The sequence below is a fragment of the Amia ocellicauda genome, chromosome 20, assembly GCF_036373705.1.
Source record: "Amia ocellicauda isolate fAmiCal2 chromosome 20, fAmiCal2.hap1, whole genome shotgun sequence".
Lineage (NCBI taxonomy): Eukaryota > Metazoa > Chordata > Actinopteri > Amiiformes > Amiidae > Amia > Amia ocellicauda.
The window spans coordinates 14587085-14607097 of NC_089869.1; the positions used below are offsets into that span (position 1 = coordinate 14587085).

General features: G+C 41.1%; 3 protein-coding genes across 5 annotated transcripts; all 3 read left to right on the forward strand.

Annotated features, from left to right (window-relative positions):
• Nucleotides 1-214: 214 nt before the first annotated feature.
• Nucleotides 215-6786, forward strand: cdc25d (cell division cycle 25 homolog d). Of its 3 annotated transcripts, XM_066693063.1 has the most exons (13): nt 215-280; nt 845-968; nt 1120-1217; nt 1411-1450; nt 3267-3300; nt 3373-3438; nt 3776-3907; nt 4185-4289; nt 4704-4766; nt 5057-5155; nt 5473-5756; nt 5936-6047; nt 6190-6786. In XM_066693063.1, exons 2-13 carry the CDS (start codon nt 847-849, stop codon nt 6322-6324), a joined length of 1290 nt encoding a protein of 429 aa, XP_066549160.1. In that variant the 5' UTR covers nt 215-280; nt 845-846; the 3' UTR covers nt 6325-6786. The 3 variants fall into 3 exon arrangements, with proteins under 3 accessions (XP_066549160.1, XP_066549159.1, XP_066549161.1); XM_066693062.1 differs by having other exon boundaries at nt 3267-3438; XM_066693064.1 differs by lacking the exon at nt 3373-3438.
• A 1903-nt stretch (nt 6787-8689) lies between these two features.
• LOC136715601 (phosphoglycerate mutase 1) lies at nt 8690-14890 on the forward strand. Its single transcript, XM_066692866.1, has 4 exons — nt 8690-9016; nt 11241-11515; nt 12921-13101; nt 13334-14890. Exons 1-4 carry the CDS (start codon nt 8878-8880, stop codon nt 13501-13503), a joined length of 765 nt encoding a protein of 254 aa, XP_066548963.1. The 5' UTR covers nt 8690-8877; the 3' UTR covers nt 13504-14890.
• A 1361-nt stretch (nt 14891-16251) lies between these two features.
• Nucleotides 16252-19759, forward strand: exosc1 (exosome component 1). The gene is made up of 8 exons (XM_066693158.1): nt 16252-16322; nt 17256-17371; nt 17606-17680; nt 18019-18107; nt 18293-18326; nt 18607-18657; nt 18915-18999; nt 19122-19759. Exons 1-8 carry the CDS (start codon nt 16265-16267, stop codon nt 19226-19228), a joined length of 615 nt encoding a protein of 204 aa, XP_066549255.1. The 5' UTR covers nt 16252-16264; the 3' UTR covers nt 19229-19759.
• Nucleotides 19760-20013: the final 254 nt, after the last annotated feature.

Sequence of the window (20013 nt, forward strand, 5' to 3'; positions counted from 1 at the left end):
CAGGCTGTGTGTGTGTTAGTGTTGGTGTTTGTGGGCTTGGGTGTGAAATGTTAAATTAGTGTTGATGAGGTGGCGTGGCTAGCTAGCTGGGGGTAGAAAAGCTTGGACCAGCATGGCGTCTGTGGAGCTTGTTGTAGCAACAGCTGTCTCCAGGGGAGGGGATTTGCACAGAGCTGCAGAAAGCAGAGTAAACAGAGACAATAGAAAGCACCAGCTCCTTGTGACACAGACTCAGGCTCAGGAGTGTAAACACTGCAGTCCACAGCAAGAGACACACAAGGTATGTTCTTTATATGATACTCCAGTCAACAATGCTCATTTATTCTTCTAAGCATAATTAAATCACTGTTCTTCTAAAATCAAGGTTGTTCTTGCAGCTAATAGGTAATACCCCATTGAAGCCACAGTATCTTCACACAGAGATAAGAGTGATGGTCATGCATCAGCTACATCAGTTTTTCTTTTGTAATGATTATGTTGATGGCATCTGTTTAGTGTACACCAAGAGGGGAACAGAAACAGTATTGAAGAAGCAAAACTAGCAAAAATGTTGTGGTTGTTTTATAATGCCACAAAAAAAAAATTCGTTGTAATAATTGTGTGCTATATTAATATAATTCAATTGGTCTGCAAGCAGGCATGTACAAGACGTGTCATAATGTCAAGATAAATAAAATATATTAAAATACGTAATTATAATAATAATAATAATAATAATAATAATAATAATAATAATAATAATAATAATTCAATGTACTGCATTCAGCAACATACCATGTGAGCAACAAGATAATGGAAACTTTATCATCATCCGCTTTGAATAACTTTTTTTAACGTAATTCAGAGATGGGGACACCGATGCCATCGCCAGAAGAACTTCAGACCCAACCAGAAAACTGTCCAGTGTGGACCTTGTCTCCGGTCTCGGATCTCTCCAGCAGTCTGAGGAAGCTGCACTGTCAGGGAAGGTGCGTACAGATGCACACCTGTATACAAAGTCGCTGTATTCGTTGCAGTGCCAGTGCATGTAATATTTTCTATATTGTACGCATTTTATATGCAAAGTGGTATGCTGTTAACAACTGTACATATATAGCGGTATACTCTGTTTCAATATAGCGCCACCCCCCGGAGAAGACTTCGCCTGTCCCCCGAGCTCCTGACTCCCAGCCCGGCGGCAGACAGCAGGGTTTCCGAGGAGATGACGACGCCGACAGGTTTGGGCTCGCAGTGTGGCATTTTTAATGAGCCTGGTGGCATGTCTACGTTTTGATTAGATCAGCCGTCTGCATTGTGTCGATTTGAACTAAATATTAGACTACTAGTGCAAAGCTCTTAAACTAGAGTAATACAGTTTGTCATTTTTCTGTAAAAGCATGAACATACTTGTTTTTGGTTTTCACTCTGCAGACAGCATCACATTAGAGGGAGGAAGAAGAAGTCAAAATAGGTAATTCAATATATTTAATATATATGAGATGTATTTTAAATATATTAGTATCCATGTGGAAAATATATAGAAATATACAGTGATGTGCAATATACAGTGAGGGAAAAAAGTATTTGATCCCCTGCTGATTTTGTATGTTTGCCCACTGACAAAGAAATTATCTGTCTATAATTTTAATGGTAGGTGTATTTTAACAGTGAGAGACAGAATAACAACAAAAAAATCCAGAAAAACGCATTTCAAAAAAGTTATAAATTGATTTGCATGTTAATGAGGGAAATAAGTATTTGACCCCTTCGACTTAGTACTTGGTGGCAAAACCCTTGTTGGCAATCGCAGAGGTCAGACGTTTCTTGTAGTTGGCCACCAGGTTTGCACACATCTCAGGAGGGATTTTGTCCCACTCCTCTTTGCAGATCCTCTCCAAGTCATTAAGGTTTCGAGGCTGACGTTTGGCAACTCGAACCTTCAGCTCCCTCCACAGATTTTCTATGGGATTAAGGTCTGGAGACTGGCTAGGCCACTCCAGGACCTTAATGTGCTTCTTCTTGAGCCACTCCTTTGTTGCCTTGGCTGTGTGTTTTGGGTCATTTTCATGCTGGAATACCCATCCATGACCCATTTGCAATGCCCTGGCTGAGGGAAGGAGGTTCTCACCCAAGATTTGACGGTACATGGCCCCGTCCATCGTCCCTTTGATGCGGTGCAGTTGTCCTCTCCCCTTAGCAGAAAATCACCCCCAAAGCATAATGTTTCCACCTCCATGTTTGACGGTGGGGATGGTGTTCTTGGGGTCATTCCTCCTCCTCCAAACACGGCGAGTTGAGTTGATGCCACAGAGCTCGATTTTGGTCTCATCTGACCACAACACTTTCACCCAGTTCTCCTCTGAATCATTCAGATGTTCACTGGCAAACTTCAGACGGGCCTGTACATGTGCTTTCTTGAGCAGGGGGACCTTGCGGGTGCTGCAGGATTTCAGTCCTTCACGGCATAGTGTGTTACCAATTGTTTTCTTGGTGACTATGGTCCCAGCTGCCTTGAGATCATTAACAAGATCCTCCCGTGTAGTTCTGGGCTGATTCCTCACTGTTCTCATGATCATTGAAACTCCACGAGGTGAGATCTTGCATGGAGCCCCAGACCGAGGCAGACTGACAGTTATTTTGTGTTTCTTCCATTTGCGAATAATCGCACCAACTGTTGTCACCTTCTCACCAAGCTGCTTGGCGATGGTCTTGTAGCCCATTCCAGCCTTGTGTAGGTCTACAATCTTGTCCCTGACATCCTTGGACAGCTCTTTGGTCTTGGCCATGGTGGAGAGTTTGGAATCTGATTGATTGATTGCTTCTGTGGACAGGTGTCTTTTATACAGGTAACGAGCTGAGATTAGGAGCACTCCCTTTAAGAGAGTGCTCCTAATCTCAGCTCGTTACCTGTATAAAAGACACCTGGGAGCCAGAAATCTTGCTGATCGATAGGGGATCAAATACTTATTTCCCTCATTAACATGCAAATCAATTTATAACTTTTTTGAAATGCGTTTTTCTGGATTTGTTTGTTGTTATTCTGTCTCTCACTGTTAAAATACACCTACCATTAAAATTATAGACTGATCATTTCTTTGTCAGTGGGCAAACGTACAAAATCAGCAGGGGATCAAATACTTTTTTCCCTCACTGTATAGTGTAACACCTATAAGATAAATAAATGATGTACGGACTAAAATATATTTTAAATCATTCCATGTATTTTAAATATAAATGTTATGAAACTTTTAATTGTGCAATTTTGTCTTCTTTTTTTTTTTTTGCAGATGCAAGTCTCCGAAGTGCACTCATTCTAAAATGGTAAGATCATTTCAAAGTGATAGTGGCCTCGTAGGATTTATAATGTCTGAAAACAGACCATCTCTTTTGCAGAAAAAACTGTCTGAAAGAGTGAAAATCAAGAATGAAGAGAGTGACCATCAGGCGAATAAGGAAAATGTAAGATTATGTGACACACAGTCTTAGACTCTTGACCCCCACAGCAATAAGTAAATCATGGATTGTCTTTCAAAAACAGCTTTCTATATATTTTTAAGCTATAGACCAAATGTTAACACAATGCTGGCAGCAAATCCCCCTTATCTTTTGCATGTTCAGTTTGCTGTCCTTTTTAGTTACAGCTCTAGAATGCTGTGTATGCTGATTTAGGAGTTTCATTTGTTTAATCACTACGCAAGCTCCCACAGCAGCATTGAATAGATGTTGTGTGGACAGGTTACAAACTCCTCAACAAAGGAAACAATTAGGAATACATTACTATTTTTGGTTGGCACAGAAGCGGTTCAGAGTGAAGCTCTCCAGCCTGTTTGCCAGCCCCACTGACCCCCACGATGAAGCAGGCTGGAGCCGGAGCCCGCAGGCTGAGGAGAGCTGTGGTCAGCAACAGACAGAGCTGCCGGCCCATCCAGTGAGTCACACTGGAGAGAGTGACCCAGAGCAGGCATAAAGGGCCAGGCACAAGACACAAACATTCACCTCTTTGATTTCCAGTTTGATTTTACAGATAAAAAATAACCAAATTCACAGATTCACAGGTTATGTGAAAACTCCTTTCCAATGCCAATTTTACACAAGTGTCACATGATTACTTAGCGTCAATTATAATCTGAATATGAACCTATTTCTTGAGAATGTGTTTAGATTTTGCACACCCACCAGTTTGAATCCAGATTTATGCCTTGCAGAGTCTGCACCCCCTTCAGAGGCTGAAGACCCGGCGTCAGGTGCCCCTTCTGGACATCCCAGAGTCTGCAATTGATAACAGGAGTTTGATTGGAGACTTCAGCAAGGTGAGAAGGGAGTGATTGCATGAGCAACAGTTAAAGAGTAAAGAGCTTTAATGAGCCAACAAAGGAAATACTCAAATATTTGGAAAGGTCCCATGGCAGATTCAATTTTAGAGATATGATGCAATAGTAATATTCATGGGTAGCAATTAGCTTAATTGCCTCACAGAAATGCAAGTGATTGATGCCAAATCTCTGTAACAGCACCTTCTTCGTTGAGAGGCAGAATCTTTGGTACTGTTAGAAAGATTTATTGTGCGATCCACGTGCCGTTCTGAGGGGCAAGCCATTGGTATGGTGGGGATTACCCAGTCCCTGATGTGACTGTCAGAGGAAAATAAAAGCTGTCTAAAAGAAATAATGCAGTGATTTGTGGAATTAAAAATGAGAAAATAAAGAAGATGACTGTTTTAACAGACCCACTTGTTTCCTGTGGAGAAGGGAGAACACCAGGACCTGCAGTATATTTCTGGACAGACAGTGAGTACACAATTCCATTCTAATGAAGACTTGGTTACTATTGTGTCAGAGCAGAGCTGCCAAACTGTACTTCTGCTACAGTGCTGCGGCTTTTACGGGCATCATTGCATCTGCTCACAACTAGGAAAACCTGTTATATTTGTTCAGCTAAATAGATAAGTGGTTCAATTAAGGAACTGAGTCCTAAGTTGGAGGTAAAAGCCAAACATCCTGCAGCCTTGGAGTCCTTGAGTATGAAAGTCTACCCTTGTGAGGTGAAAATTGAATGCAGTGTCTGTGTTTTCCTGCAGGTGGCATCTCTCCTCACAGGAGAGTACAGTCGGCAAGTGGAGGACTACCTTATTGTTGATTGCCGATACCCTTATGAGTACCAAGGAGGGCATATTAAGGTACATCTAGAACTCTTTCTAAGATTTTGACTTCTGTAAATCACAATCAGGTTAAATGTAAAGCACTGAATTACGTTACCACAATGAAGCAATATAGTACATATATATTTATATTTAAAATACATTTTTTAGTGAACTACATTAAAGAAAGAGTGTACCTGTTTGAACTGTCTGTGAATGTATCTGATCTTTAAGATTTCTAATAATGTAAAACAGACATTGTGTAATTATGGGTTGGAATATGAAATATTTTAGGTGGGATCAGATAAAGCATCCATTTAATAAAGGAATGGTATGTGTACTGGATATCCACACAGGGAGCTGTAAACCTTTACTGTGAAGCTCAGCTGCAGGCCGCGCTACTCCAAGACTGTGTCCAGTCTAGGCTGTCCCCCAGGGTCGCACTTCCTGACAGTCCCCCAGGCACAGCCCATCTCCCAGACAGCGGCCCTCAGACACCCAGTGCCAGCCCAGGGAGCAGATCACCGGCTGCTGCCATGCAGGAAATCCCCACTGTGAGAAGCCCACCTTCAGACAGCCCCTCGTCCAGAAAAGTGCTAGTCTTCCACTGCGAGTTCTCCTCAGAGCGGGGCCCCCGGCTGTAAGTGTAAATCCTGATGTTCTGATATTGATATCATCCTTGAGACTTACACAGCCTCCTTGCAGACACTTGCATGTTGGTGCTGCATTGGAGCAATGCCTAATAAAATGGCAGAATGAATTTGGAATTGGAGTCACCAGTTTATCTAATATTGTCCCTTTTTTCTCCCTCATTTCCAGCTGTCGTTATCTGAGAAAGATTGACAGGACCCTTAATGTCTATCCTCAGTTGTTTTATCCAGAGCTATATATTCTGGATGGAGGTTATAAGGAATTCTACTCCAAGTTCCAGGTAAAAAAACAACAACCTCAAATGCATGAAAAATGATCTTATCCTTGATTTCAGAGACTCCCAATATACATGTCCAGAATGGTTGTTTTCAACACTTGGAAATATGTTTTCTGTGACTTCCTAAAGTTATCACTCTCCACAGAACCTATGTGAGCCCCGTGGCTATGTGAAAATGCTCCATGAAGACTTCAGTGATCAGATGCGCAGATTTCGACCAAAGAGGCGATCGCGACCCAGACAGTTTGGAAAGAAGCGAGACTTAATGGACAGCAATTGATGGAATCTGCTGATAATCACCAGAGACACTGGCAGGCTGGGGTTAAGAGGCTCAGGAATAAACTGCCTTCTGGAAAATAAGTTTGGCCTCTGGCTATGCTCCAGCTTCAGGGCACACGTTGACTGGTTTTGGGACTGGTAAATTGTGCCAACCCATAAAAATGAAAATATACCTTTTAACCCACCAGCAGGGGGTGACTCTCTGCCCACACGTAGCCTTGAATCTTAATCTTGAATGTCTTCACAACCATATATTAATGTATACATCCCTCATTCTAATTACTACTCATTTGTAAAACTCTCCTAATATGAAAGAAGTAAAATACTCTAAATATATATTATCAAAAGCATGTAGTAGCCTTCTTCCCCTTGGTAAGTTTCTAATAAAATGGTTCTGACTGGCATAAAGTTTCCTTTTGATTGCTTTCTGAACACTTTTTTGTGCATTCTAGACTGACACAAAGCCCTCTTGTGTAACTTTAGTATAACATTACTGTGTTTGCTCAAATTTAAGGATATATATATATATATATATATATATATATATATATATATATATATATATATATATATATATATATATATATATATAATTAGTGCATGAATTGAGGGAGAACAGAGGGGAACCCACAAAGAACACAAACACAAAGAATCAATTTTTTTTTTGATTTTACATAATCTAAAAAACAGTATGCAAGCATCTATAATATTACAACAGAATTGAAACAAATGCACTGTAACTGTAACGAAAGAAAATGACAATTACATTGAAAAGAGACTACTGTTCAATTGTTTAGTTTTGTCTGCCTGTTTTAGAAAACATAACTTCATGACTTTGTGAAATTGGAGGAGTGGACAGGGGTCTGGACTGCTGAGTGGAGGGTTGTGGGTTCAATCCCAGGTGGGGGACACTGTTGCTGTTGTTCTCTGGAGCAAAGTACTGTACCTAGATTGCTCCAGTAAAAAACAAAATTTATACATGGTTAATTGTATGTAAAAATGTGATATATTGTAATGATTGTAAGTGGCCCTGGATAAGGATATCTAAGTTAAGCTTGTCATTTTTATTTAACCAAAAAACACTATATTTCCTTAGTTTTCTATTTGCTTTTAAAATACAAAATAAAAAATAAATAAAAAAAGGAGCAGTCTGCAAAGCTATCTGAAATACGTTTTGCACTCATATAACCTTTTACTGTGCATTGTTCAAGTGTTCAAAATTAATGTATTTGAAAAGAGGTCAGTGTTGAGGAGAATATCCTCAGGTGCTACTAAAATGAATATTACATATAACGATCTATACCACAAAACCATATCTGTGTCAAGGACACCAAAAGTGCCAAATGCCATCCTGAGAAGTTTTGATTGACATTATTTTTATTAGAACATAAGAACATAAGAAAGTTTACAAACGAGAGGATGCAAGGATCCTATCCAGTCTATTTTTAAATGTTTCAAAATGTTCAGCATCTACCACATCGCTGGGGAGTTTGTTCAGATTGTGACGACTCTCTGTGTAAAGAAGTGTCTCCTGTTTTCCATCTTGAATGCCTTTAAACCCAATTTCCATTTGTGTCCCCGAGTGCGTGTGTCCCTGCTGATCTGGAAAAGCTCCTCTGGTTTGATGTGGTCGATGCCTTTCATGATTTTGAAGACTTGGATCAAGTCCCCATGTAGTCTCCTCTGTTCCAGGGTGAAAAGGTTCAGTTCCTCAGTCTCTCAGTAGGACTTTCCCTTCAGACCTGGAATAAGTCTGCTTGCTCTCCTCTGAACTGCCTCTAGAGCAGCGATATCTTTCTTGAAGTGTGGAGCCCAGAACTGTCCACAGTATCCAGATGAGCTCTAACTTTGTATTGCATGATGTAATTTCCATTTTTAATTACAGGTAAATATTAGACACTGTATAGAGCAAGCGCCCATTCAAAGATCTTATCAACCCAAAAAGTTGACTACTATTTACTTCTATGCACTTGCAGTTCAATTGTATTGTTACAAGCCACTTTGTACTACTTTTAAATGAGAATGCAACAGGGCACCAGTTCATAATTTACCACTCGTGGGTAAGTTATAGTCTTGATTTGGTCTAGATCAAGGTAAACTTTTAAAGTGGTCTGTTTAAACTATTTAAATAAAACCGCACTAGATAAGGGCTTAAAAACAGCAGTCCTCAGGCGTGACGAGTTGTGTCTGATGACGTCCTCTGCATATAGCGCCTTTCTTGTTTGCTGGGCCATTTGTGTGGATTCATTTCAAACAGCGTGTGATAGTACATTGCTTAATTCAAGTCACGCTGCCAATTTTGCGTGCACGACGCGAATAATATAAAACGCTTGCTGTAAACGCAACGGTGTGACTTTAAGCCCGGCAGTGAAGCGGCCGCACCACGGGCACTGAAGGTCACATTGCCGCGCTGTGGCGGAAGAGCTACAGTCAGTCAGCCCGCAGGAGTCCGCGTCTGCGCAGTGCGCCCTGTGACGAGAGCCGCTGCCCGGACCCCACACTGCCGCTCTCCTCCACTCCTCGGACCCCGAGTAAGGAAGCTGAAGCTGTGAGGATGGCCGCGTACAAGCTGGTGCTGATCCGCCACGGAGAGAGCTGCTGGAACCAGGAGAACCGCTTCTGCGGCTGGTTCGACGCCGACCTGAGCGACGCCGGCGCTGCGGAGGCCAAGAGGGGCGGAGAGGCGCTCAAAGGTGCGGGGGGTTTGTCGAGTGAATACTGCTGCTATACACTGATTTAAATAGCATAACTGGTAACTAATAAATACATTTTCATCCATTTCAGATGAGGCTGAAATTGTAGTCCCCGCAGGCATTTATTTTATTTTATTTTTTTATCCGGCATAATGGTATCACACGCAGACGAAATGATTACGCAACTCACGATGTATTGATCCTAGAAATGAATGATTGCGGATAAAGCGCCGCACGGCCTGGCGTCTCCACTGCATCGGCCGGTGTATGTTGTCTATGTACTGAATGCGGGAGTGGGTGCTAGGCTATTGAACGCATTTTGTTTTTGTGATGTGCGGTTTATTAAAAATTGTATCGACGAAATAATTGCCCATGGCTGCTAATGCATATATTGCTAAGCATTTGATTCAGTGACCGCGGGTTGATGTGGTGCTTTTCCGTAGGTGAGCCTGGACTAGTGTGCAATTAAGTCTAGAATGAGTAGGTTTAAATACATAGTGATTCAAGGTAAGGTATTATTAAACCTCGGTTTATGTGGTTTTCATGTCATTCCAGCACTTTTTTTTTTTTTTCCCAATCCTATGATTTTTTCATGCATTGATCTGCTGGGCCCTCATTATTTTAGTCAAGTTGCACCCGTGTGCTGTAAGGGCTGCTTGCTGGCCTTCTTTGGTAATCTCGTTTCACAATGACTGACAGTAACTGGAAAATGATGCAAGGACACCTTTGGTTTTGCATTTCGTTGAAATCTATTTCACGGGTCCAAGGTGAAAGGGACAAAGAGAGAGGCACGCTTTCACTGTTTCTGCACTTTTACAATGAGATTTTGTCCGTCTATTCAGAAACCCGCAGTGTGGGACTTTTATGAAGAATTATTTGGTTAGTGGCATAATTGTAAATCGATGAACTGGGTCAGTGTAATAAAATCTTGTGTAAGGAGCAGTATGATTGAAACCAGCCTACAGGGAGTGGACTAGTATCTAGTTAGAGGCAGTAGTGATTTCATTACATTAGTAATATCTGCTACTTTGGCTAATGTTTCATGACTTATTTAGTATTGAAACTAGCTGCACATGTAGGAGGGGGAACCCCTTGTGCCTTAATTCTTTTCCCCAGAACGAATACAGACGTGGTGATGTGTAATGGTAAATGTGATTACTAGTTCTGCAAGTACCAAGTTCATTAGGTGTACCTCCAAAATCCCTCTTCCTGGGTGTCCTGCCTGTTTTACTACCAGTCACCACCTCCCCTGATTTAACTCCTCCCTGTGATCCAGCCCCTTCTGCAGGCTTCATAAAGAACCACTTTCCCTTCTTGTCGAGCTCCCCCCCCCACGGTCCCTCCTGCTTCTGTAGTGACTCCCATTTGACTGTGTGGCCCTGCCCATCCTCTAGCCCTGTAATTTTCCGGAGGATGTGGACTACGTGCTGCTCTGTACGTAGGAACTGATGCATCAGATTCATGGCAGTGACAGCCCTGAGTCAGTCTGAGCTGATGTGCTTTTTTTCCAGACATGAAGTAGGATAAAACCACAATAGATTTAGAAGGGGGGAAAAATTGTAGAACAAAGTCTTTTGCATTTTACATCACTGGTGTGTGCCCAGGAGGTTGGAAAGGGAATGTTATGTGAACCAATGAATGTGACTCATTAAATGCTAGTGGTGGCTGGGTGGCACACAGGAGTGTTATAATTTGAATTAAAGCGTAGATATTCAGGCCCATCCTGAGAGAGGGTATGTGATGAGTGGCAAATGATTTACGCAACAGGCAGGAGTTGTGCAATTTGTAAGGCACAGATCTGGTGGTTAAAACTGAGTGACAGAGCGCTACTGAAGCCGCAGCCCTACTCTTTAGTGTGATTTTGGAGATTTTGAGGTCCAGTGGTTAGAAGGCCTAAAATGTATAATAAAACTCGTAGACCACCTATTATTGTTCTTATCCTCCTCAGAACAGTATGCATCAAGCCAGTTGTAGTACAAGTATACATATTATTTCAGCCTGTAACCCATTACAATACTGGACCTAGCTAAAACAGCCAGTCACTGCCACAAGTCATGGTCAGGTCAGGTCAAGCTCTTTAAGCAACACGTTATTAGATTAATGTTTATAACCAAATCGTTAGCTAAAATCTTCATCTATATTGGCACACAGATGCCTGTTAGCTAATGCCTGTTAGTTGGAGCAAGACTGAGCCCTTCTCTCTGTCTTCCTGGTCCCTTCACAGAGGCAGGCTATGAGTTCGATGTGTGCTACACCTCGGTGCTGAAGAGGGCTATCCGCACACTGTGGATCGTGCTGGATGGTATCGATCAGATGTGGCTGCCAGTGCACCGGACCTGGCGGCTGAATGAACGGCACTACGGTGGCCTGACTGGGTTGAACAAGGCCGAGACGGCCGCCAAGCACGGAGAAGCGCAGGTCAAGATCTGGAGGCGCTCCTTTGACATCCCTCCCCCTTCCATGGATCCTGACCATGACTTTTACAGTGTCATCAGCAAGGTAATCATCTCCATGGAGGCCATGCTGGGTTGAATTGAGCCCGTGATTTATTAATCCTGTCCTCAGAACATTTTGCCCATTCATATTGTTTAAGGATTTATTTTTGATTTTGTTTTGTCCACATTATTAATTCATTTTGATTTAGAGAAGCTAGCTCATAATTTGGTTGCTTAATCCGAGTTAATTGCAGTACAACTAGTACAACTAGTACAACTTATTTGATTTGAAGTGGTAGTTTATGTTGCCAGATGTCTCTCACTAGATTTAAAAAATAAGACCCTGAACTAACATATCACATCAATATGGGGTCTGTCACCTCTGGCAAGGTTTTATCTTAACTGCTCCTCTGTATATCATGACTGGAATTGCATGAATCAAATGCATTGCAGTTTTGTACAGATTCTTGTATGCATTGTATTATGTATCAGTGTTGTATAAGGGCTGTCTTTTATATTGAGCACAGTGCAAGTGATAGAATGTCTTGATTGTCTGAAACCTGACATGGGTGCTTTCTGGCCTATGGGAGCAGCTTTGGGTGAGCCTTGCCCGTTGCTGGAGGCGCTCGCTGCTGCGCTCGCTGGTTGGACAAGCAATGAGGTCATCGTCATAGCAACCAGTGTTCCACTACATGGGCTTCTGCAGTGCAGAGCCAGCGCTGACACGGGGATCATTATTGGATGTGTGGCTTGGAGCCAGTGGAGGATGAAATGATATAATGGGGATTGAGCTGTGTGGAGATTGACTGACTGTTCCACTGCAGTAAAACACGCACACAAAAAATCTAAAATACCGAAGAATCCAAGATCTGTAATTTACATTGCTCCTTAGTGCTGCAGAGTGAGACTTCTTCAGATAAATCAGCCGTGTCCCTCCGTAAGCAAAGCAACGACCGGGCATATTTTATTAAAGGGGGGGGGGTCTGCCATATGAAATTGTCTGCAAAATTCCACTGACGAGTAGCACACCAGTAATATCTGTATAGTTTTTCAACCTAGGCATACTAGTTCTATTTTAAGTATAAATAACCTGAAATGTATTCAACAGTTATTGTGATGATCTGTGTTTTGGTGTTTTCCCCATCACTAACATGCATGAATTTCATACTTTTGAGTAGTTATTTTCTTTACTTTGCGTGACTAATGACCTTGTTTATTTCTTCAGACCCACTCAAGTTCATGTATTGCACAAAATACACGGTCGTTCAAAGTTCAAAGTTTGTCCTTCAGATATGACCGTCACTAGGGACCAATACCGACCTTTGATTTACTTTACGACTGACCTCAGCAGGGACAGCGTTATCCAATCCCATCTGTATGCCTGACTAGACTAGTTTTCAGTCCTGGTGCTATTGTAAATCGGTGCCTCCTGTCGTTGTGCTCACAGCAGTGTCCCCGTTTCCCCACAGGACCGGCGCTATGCTGACCTGACGGAGGATCAGCTGCCCTCCTGTGAAAGCCTGAAGGACACCATTGCCCGTGCCCTGCCCTTCTGGAATGAGGAAATTGTGCCACAGATCAAGGAGGGCAAGAGGGTCCTGATTGCTGCCCACGGCAACAGTCTGAGGGGCATTGTCAAGCACCTGGAAGGTACATACCATCATTATGAATATTTCAAATTAAAGTCTGCTCAGTTACTCTAGTTGATTGATTTTGATTTGTTGACTTGTTCCTCTTGGGTCAATTGTAGATTATTTTTGCCCGTTTCCTGTTTGCGGTATAGCAATCCAGTAAGGATCTAGGGCTGCCGTATCCTATGTTGGGAGATGATCCCAAGTGCTTGGCAGGACCCTCAACCTCTGGACTTTGTGTTTGTTCACAGGCATGTCGGAGGAGGCCATCATGGAGCTGAACCTGCCCACAGGCATCCCCATCCTGTATGAGCTGGACAAGAACCTGAAACCCGTGAAGCCCATGCAGTTCCTGGGAGACGAGGAGACCGTGCGTAAAGCCATGGAGGCGGTGGCTGCCCAGGGCAAGGCCAAGAAATAGAGCCCTGCGGTGTGACAGAACAGTGGCGCAGGCTCCGGGCGGGGGGGCGTGTGCTACAGCTCTTAGAGGGGCACACGCACCACCCCTTAACACCACACATCATGCTAGGATACCCCACACCCCAAAAAAACATTTCTTCACTCTCGCATTCCTTCTGATTTTTAGATTTCAGATTTATTTTCCAATCGGCATTAGAACAATGAGATTTAGGATCTTCAAAAAAAGAAAAGAAAAAAAAAATATATATATATATATAGACCAAAGCAAAGGTTATGGACCAGTGAATATAACCTGTCCCAAACAATAGTGAAAGGTTTTATTCCATAAGCTGATAAAAGAAGCTTGAATAGTATGCTACCTTTTAGAATCCTTATGGTGTTAAGTATTTATTTATAAAACCCTAAATTATAAAGTATTTTGCACTTAACTAAACTGCATTTGTTCAAGGGCAACTTTGGCCCAGTTGGAACAAAAGGCTCTCTGTGTAGTCCCCTTCTGGTGCCGTAGCAACTGTAATTCAAGATGCAAAAGAGAAAGGAAAAAGGTTCCATGCTGTTTAACGGTTGAGTATAAAAGTCTAGCTGCTAAATAAAATTGCTGTGTCTGTCCCCTCATTTCATTTTCACAGATTCACTTTTAACAGTTCAAATGCCAGGGTTGCTTTAGTTTTTAGGGTAGACATAAGAGTGCTACAGGCTGAGGCTTTTTGCATTTTTCTATTTTCAATTTTTTCCTCCCATTCCTGAGAGCTGTTGCCACAAAAGCCCCTCTGCCTGCCTCCTTCTCGTTGCGTACTGGTACCTGTGTAGTTTACACCATAGTGTTGCTGTGTTTGTCCAGATTTCTTGCCCCGTTTCCTATGAAGAGCAACAAGCTCAGTGTGAGAGTGCGAGTGAGTGGCAGTGCCCTTCGTTCCTGTGTAGACAGCAGTGAGGTTGTGGCACCAACAGTGAATGTATACAAGTCTGTACATGTCTGTCATTGTAAAGGGCCTTCCCATGCAAAAATATCTTCAGCAAATTCAAAATTGAAAGATTGCAAAAACTGATGAAGGACTATTAGATGGGATTAACATCACCATGTCTCTTTTTTTCCTTTCATTTTCCTCCTCTTCTATTAAGATCTGTTTTGAAGATGAGAGATAAGCATGCAAGCAAGTAGCAGTCTGCTGTTCGCTTGCAATATTGTTCAGTTTTGCAGATACAAGCCTCCAGTGTGTGTGTGTGTGTAGGGACTTCTGCCCCAGCTGTTCCCATGAGTGTCTACTTGAATTTGTTGCTAGTGATTTTACAGAGCGCTTCACCATGACTAGGGTTTATTGCAATGCACTGTTACTGTACACTGAACCCCTGTGCAAATCTAATAAATGTCTGATGTGCAAAAGTAATTTTGTGAAGTGTTTTATCTACATATTGTCATTGTGAATTTGTTCGGACAATCACTTCACTGACAGCTGAAACTTTGCGAGAAAGAGGCAGTGCTTTTGTGTGCACCCTACGTATGCTTATGTGCTATTCCAACACTTATTTATCAAATGTAATTATTTACTACTAGCTTACTTCTATTATTACTACTACTAATAATAATTGCTCCTTAAGCTTACTGAAATCAACATTCTATGCACGGAGACACGGGCAAACTGAATACAGACAGAGTAGTGGTAATGCAAGCATATATAAGCAAGTTGATTATACTGCATGATTTGACTGTAATCAATGCCATACAGTAAAGTGTAGTAAAGCATATGGGATGTGCTTGGGGCTGGAGAGCAGGCATGGAAAAATAACAAAAATACACACATTCTCTGAAAAATTATGTTTTTATGTTTGTGCATAGTACTTGATTTCACTACTTTGATTTCAAACTATCACTTACTCATATTAACATGTAAGACCATATGTATCCAGTAATAGATCATGCAAAAAGTACTGTCACACTGATAAAGTATCTTCAGAGACTTTCAATTCTAGTTTTATTAATTCTTCTATCCCTAAAACAAGGTAATGGTATTTTTTCCCTCTTAATCCTAAACCAGGCTTTTTATTTCTTCCTTTCTTCTGGTTATGTTATATTACAGTATATTGTTGAATGCTTGTGATGAGATGCTTACCCTGTATGAAGTTTAGCAAGAATCTCTGCAGTTAGAGTGGCCTCTGCTGGGAAGATGTAGAAATTGATCCTAGCAGACAAAATAGAGAGAAAGCAGAAACACTTGCCTTTTTAAGAGATGAAAATGCAAACTACAGAGGCTATATGTGGTCGGAAACTGGAACACATGATCAACAGTGGCAGACATTATGCCATCATGACTGCTGACTATAGCAAGAAGTTTGGACAATTGAAACAATGCCTGGGTCATAGGTGATTTTTCTCCTGGCATGTTGAATATTTATGGTTTGGGATTTATTACTTTTGCAAAACAAATTTCAAAACATTTCAAATCATTGAATATTATTCAATTTATAAAATATTAATATTGTGGGGCAGTAGAGTTACTCCTGCAATAGTGTTCTTTTGGAATTAATTAAGAGGAGATACTCTCCAGAAGATTAAAATGTATTAAATATTAGGTCAGACTGGTGTGTACAGGTGTCCTGACATTTGTATTACACGCTGCACCGTAGAGCAGTAAATACAGACTATCTGTATGGATACATTTTATTGATGGACTTCCACAACAAAGATGGCCACTCGAGCACTCCGCCGTCGACGTTGTTGGTTTGACCAATCACGTAGCTTATTACTGTTGCTGTTATATCCAATGAGAGGATGGCTTGTTCTTTTGAGCAAAATGTCTCCTATGAAGCTGTGCGTTCCAGGTAAGTGGAGCTGCAAAACGATTGCGTTTTATTAGTTAGAAGTGTAGTATTGTGCGATTGCACTGCCAGGCAGTCCCAGCAGTGATTCATTTACGAAGATGTGATTACGAACGTGTCCTGTAGTATTTTTTGTGGTGGGTTAATTGAGATGTTTACGGTTTTATGATTGATCTGCAGCATGAGGCAGTGACGCCTGTTTATCACGTGTTTTCTGAACTTTTGAAAAGAAAGTGATCATTATTTTCTAATTAAGTTCTGAATCTGATGTATGAAATTGCCCCGCGAATGACTTATTCATGTGTCACTGGTCGTTGTTATGTTTTATTCTTTATACCATGTCTGTCCCCTCGCTGTCAGCCCGACCCGTGCCTCAGGCAGATCTATGCTCATTCCTTTCATATTTGATTCACAATGTTGAATGAAGTAATTTGACCAGGCTTACAGATTCAACAACAACCACAACATACTATATATTAACAAACGTGCTAAGTGGTGGCATGCTTTGATCTCTGTCCCTAACATTATAAAGGAATGCATTCATTATGATTATTTACTTCTTGGCAGACGCCCTTTTCCAAGTGCAACTTACAGTTTTCACAAGCATCACAAAAAAAATTAAATGATTTTAAAATGAAACAAATGTATAGCTAAAATGGAAAATAAGATGAGGATATTTTAGGATATTTTTGGCTGACACCAAGTGACATTTGAAACCATTTTCCCAAGCATGTAAATGTCACCTGTCTTCTTCCCACTCGCTGCTTAACCTGCAACCATGTGGTTTGTTTTTTGAAATACATAAATTAACAAATACAAATGAAAAATGTCCTGCACAGCAGACCATAGGGTCATTACAGCATCTTGCTTTGATCTGGGCTAACCTTCATGTACAGTTTCCTGTGTGAACAATTGAGCACCATCACTGTCCTGCAGGGGAGAGGCTGTGCAGCACAGAAGACTGTATCCCAGGGACGGGAACGTATTTGCGGCATGGCAACATCTTTGCCTCCCTGGCTGGCTATGTGCTGAGGAAGAATGAGGGAGAGGAGGTGAGTCAAGTCTGAAGACTCCTAGCAATGATGTCCGAGGATTTTGCATGCATCAGTGAATAAAGAATTTCGGTGTATTCGAGTAACAGAAAGCATATTGCATGTTGATTGCTCTTGCAGTTAAGATCTGCACGTTGGTGTGAGTAGAAATGTTGGTGTGTCAAGACAAAGAGGGCCAGGCTCTTTGCTCATACACATACCTGGCTGATCTTCACTTAAGTGTCTGTGTTGCAGCTGCCTGTGATATCCGTGGTGAAGGAGACGGAGGCTCAGCTTCTACCTGACGTTGGTGCAATAGTGACCTGTAAAGTAAGGAGTACACATTTAAAGAGATTATTTTAACCAGACACACTAGCGTATGTTATTAACTGTGGTGTCACACAAAGCAATGTTATCAGAGAATATACTTAATTTCCTTAAATTACACTAAATTAATACAGTCCTAATCCTGTGTGTTGCATTTCAATTCTGAATAGTGAGAATGTAAGGTGAAAGAATAAAAAATTATACTTTCTGGAATACTTTGATTATAATTTATTATTATGTAAAATTGCAGCTGTTGGGTGACCTGCATTCCTGTTATGAAACCAGTGACAATTATTGAATAATAAGATTTAAGATTGATGTTGTCTTTCATGGTTTTACAGGTTACGAGCATCAACCCAAGGTTTGCCAAAGTCCACATCCTCTATGTTGGTTCCACTCCACTGAAGGATAGATTCAGAGGAACAATCCGGTAAATAAGGTTTAAATTGCTCGATTTGTATTTCAAATCAGATGTTTCATAATCAGTTTTTTGATTCATTATTTTTTTGGCAGTGCTAAAATGGTGTAAAAAAAACTAAAAAAAAAAAAAACCTTCTCTCTAATGCAGTATGTACAAATGATTAATTTTAATGCCTCTTTTTTTCCATTATTTAGAAAAGAAGATGTAAGGGCTACAGAAAAGGACAAGGTATGGTTGATCTGTTGGAATTCCCTTTCTTATTTTCATACATCAGAGAAGCATACCAAAATATTGTTATACTGTATATTATGGAAATTATTGTAATATATTTGTACCTTTTTTATATGTAGAAGAATCATGTTTGAATTGTGGAGGGAACCCCCCACCCCCAACACACAAACATTTTATTCTTGCACTGGCTAGAGAACTGCTATTTTAAAAATAAATTAAAATTGTACTTATTTTTCTGTGTTCTGATTTTAATAATCTGTAATTGCACTTCTTTCAGGTTGAGATCTACAAAAGTTTTCGACCTGGAGATATTGTTCTTGCCAAAGTCGTATCCTTCTCAAATGTGAAGGCTGGGGTGGGTTGTGTGCTATTGCAATGTAAAAACCTTATCCCATTATGCATGTCTTGTTCGTTTAAGTCTATTAATTGCTTATTGGTGAAGGGCAACAGCTTAGGAAATAAGCTTGAAAGCGCTGCATAAGTCTCGCTCTTCTTTTGAAACCGCTGAGCTTTTTGTCTCAGCCACCCCAACAGCCAGCTTGGTTCAGTCCCTTCTTGCCAGGATTGTCCTTGACCTGTGGGTAGATCTCTCTCGGTGATGTCCAGTCCAACTACCTGCTGACCACAGCGGAGAATGAGCTGGGTGTGGTGGTGGCACACAGCGAGGCAGGTGAGTTTGTCACAACTGACCTAAAGAGACTGCAGTCATACCTGTAAAATTCACAAGATGTGCTATATATATTCACAAGATAAGCTTTGTTGTGTCAGATTTTCTTTTCTTTCTTCTTGCAGGTGTGCAGATGGTGCCCATCAGCTGGTGTGAAATGCAGTGCCCTCGAACTCACACGAAGGAATACCGGAAGGTGGCGAGGGTTCAGCCAGAGTACCTACAGGCGTGAAGTGTTTTGTGGTTCTTTCAGCAGCACCTTGCCTCACAGTGGGGCCCCTCAGCAACCAGCATTCCTTCATTTCCAGGATCAGACAGTGATGGACACCAAATACAGCTTTCCATGTGAAAGGGACAAAGGAATGCATTGCCAGTACAGGCAGAGAGACCCATTTTAGGGTTTCATTGTCACTTTTCCAAGAAACTTTCAATATGATCACTAATCGTATATCAGTAGCCTAAGAATATTTAAGATTTCATGATTGTCTTTGATTTCCTCACATTCGGACGATTAGTTTTAGGTGATGTGTGTTTGGCTCCACTGGATCTTTTCAAACATATTTGCTGCATTTTTATGGATTATGTCAGTGCTCTGAGAGAATGTCTGATATAAAACACACAACTTGCATTTTAATGTTTAAGTGGTTTGGATAAGTTCTAGTTTCCAAGACTCTGCTACAATATTACCTGATTCCATTCAGTGTATAGTAAAATGTACAATTAAAGTGTCCCAGTGAAAGGTATGTGCTGTGGACCCAAGCTAGTTATGTATATATTTTCTTGCACTGAAACATGGTCTCCGTCTCTTTAAACCTGCTTACTAAGGAATATATTCCATTGTAATTATCCTTCTAAATTGCAATTTTCATTGAAGGAGTGGGAGCTATGCATGAGAAATATTCATATTTGTAGAACATCTTGAACTAAACTTGAGAATGTGAAAAAGTACAAATGATGGAATCTTTCATATTTAAGCTACCTGATGCATTAGTGACCATTATTTAGTTTTTTGTAAAA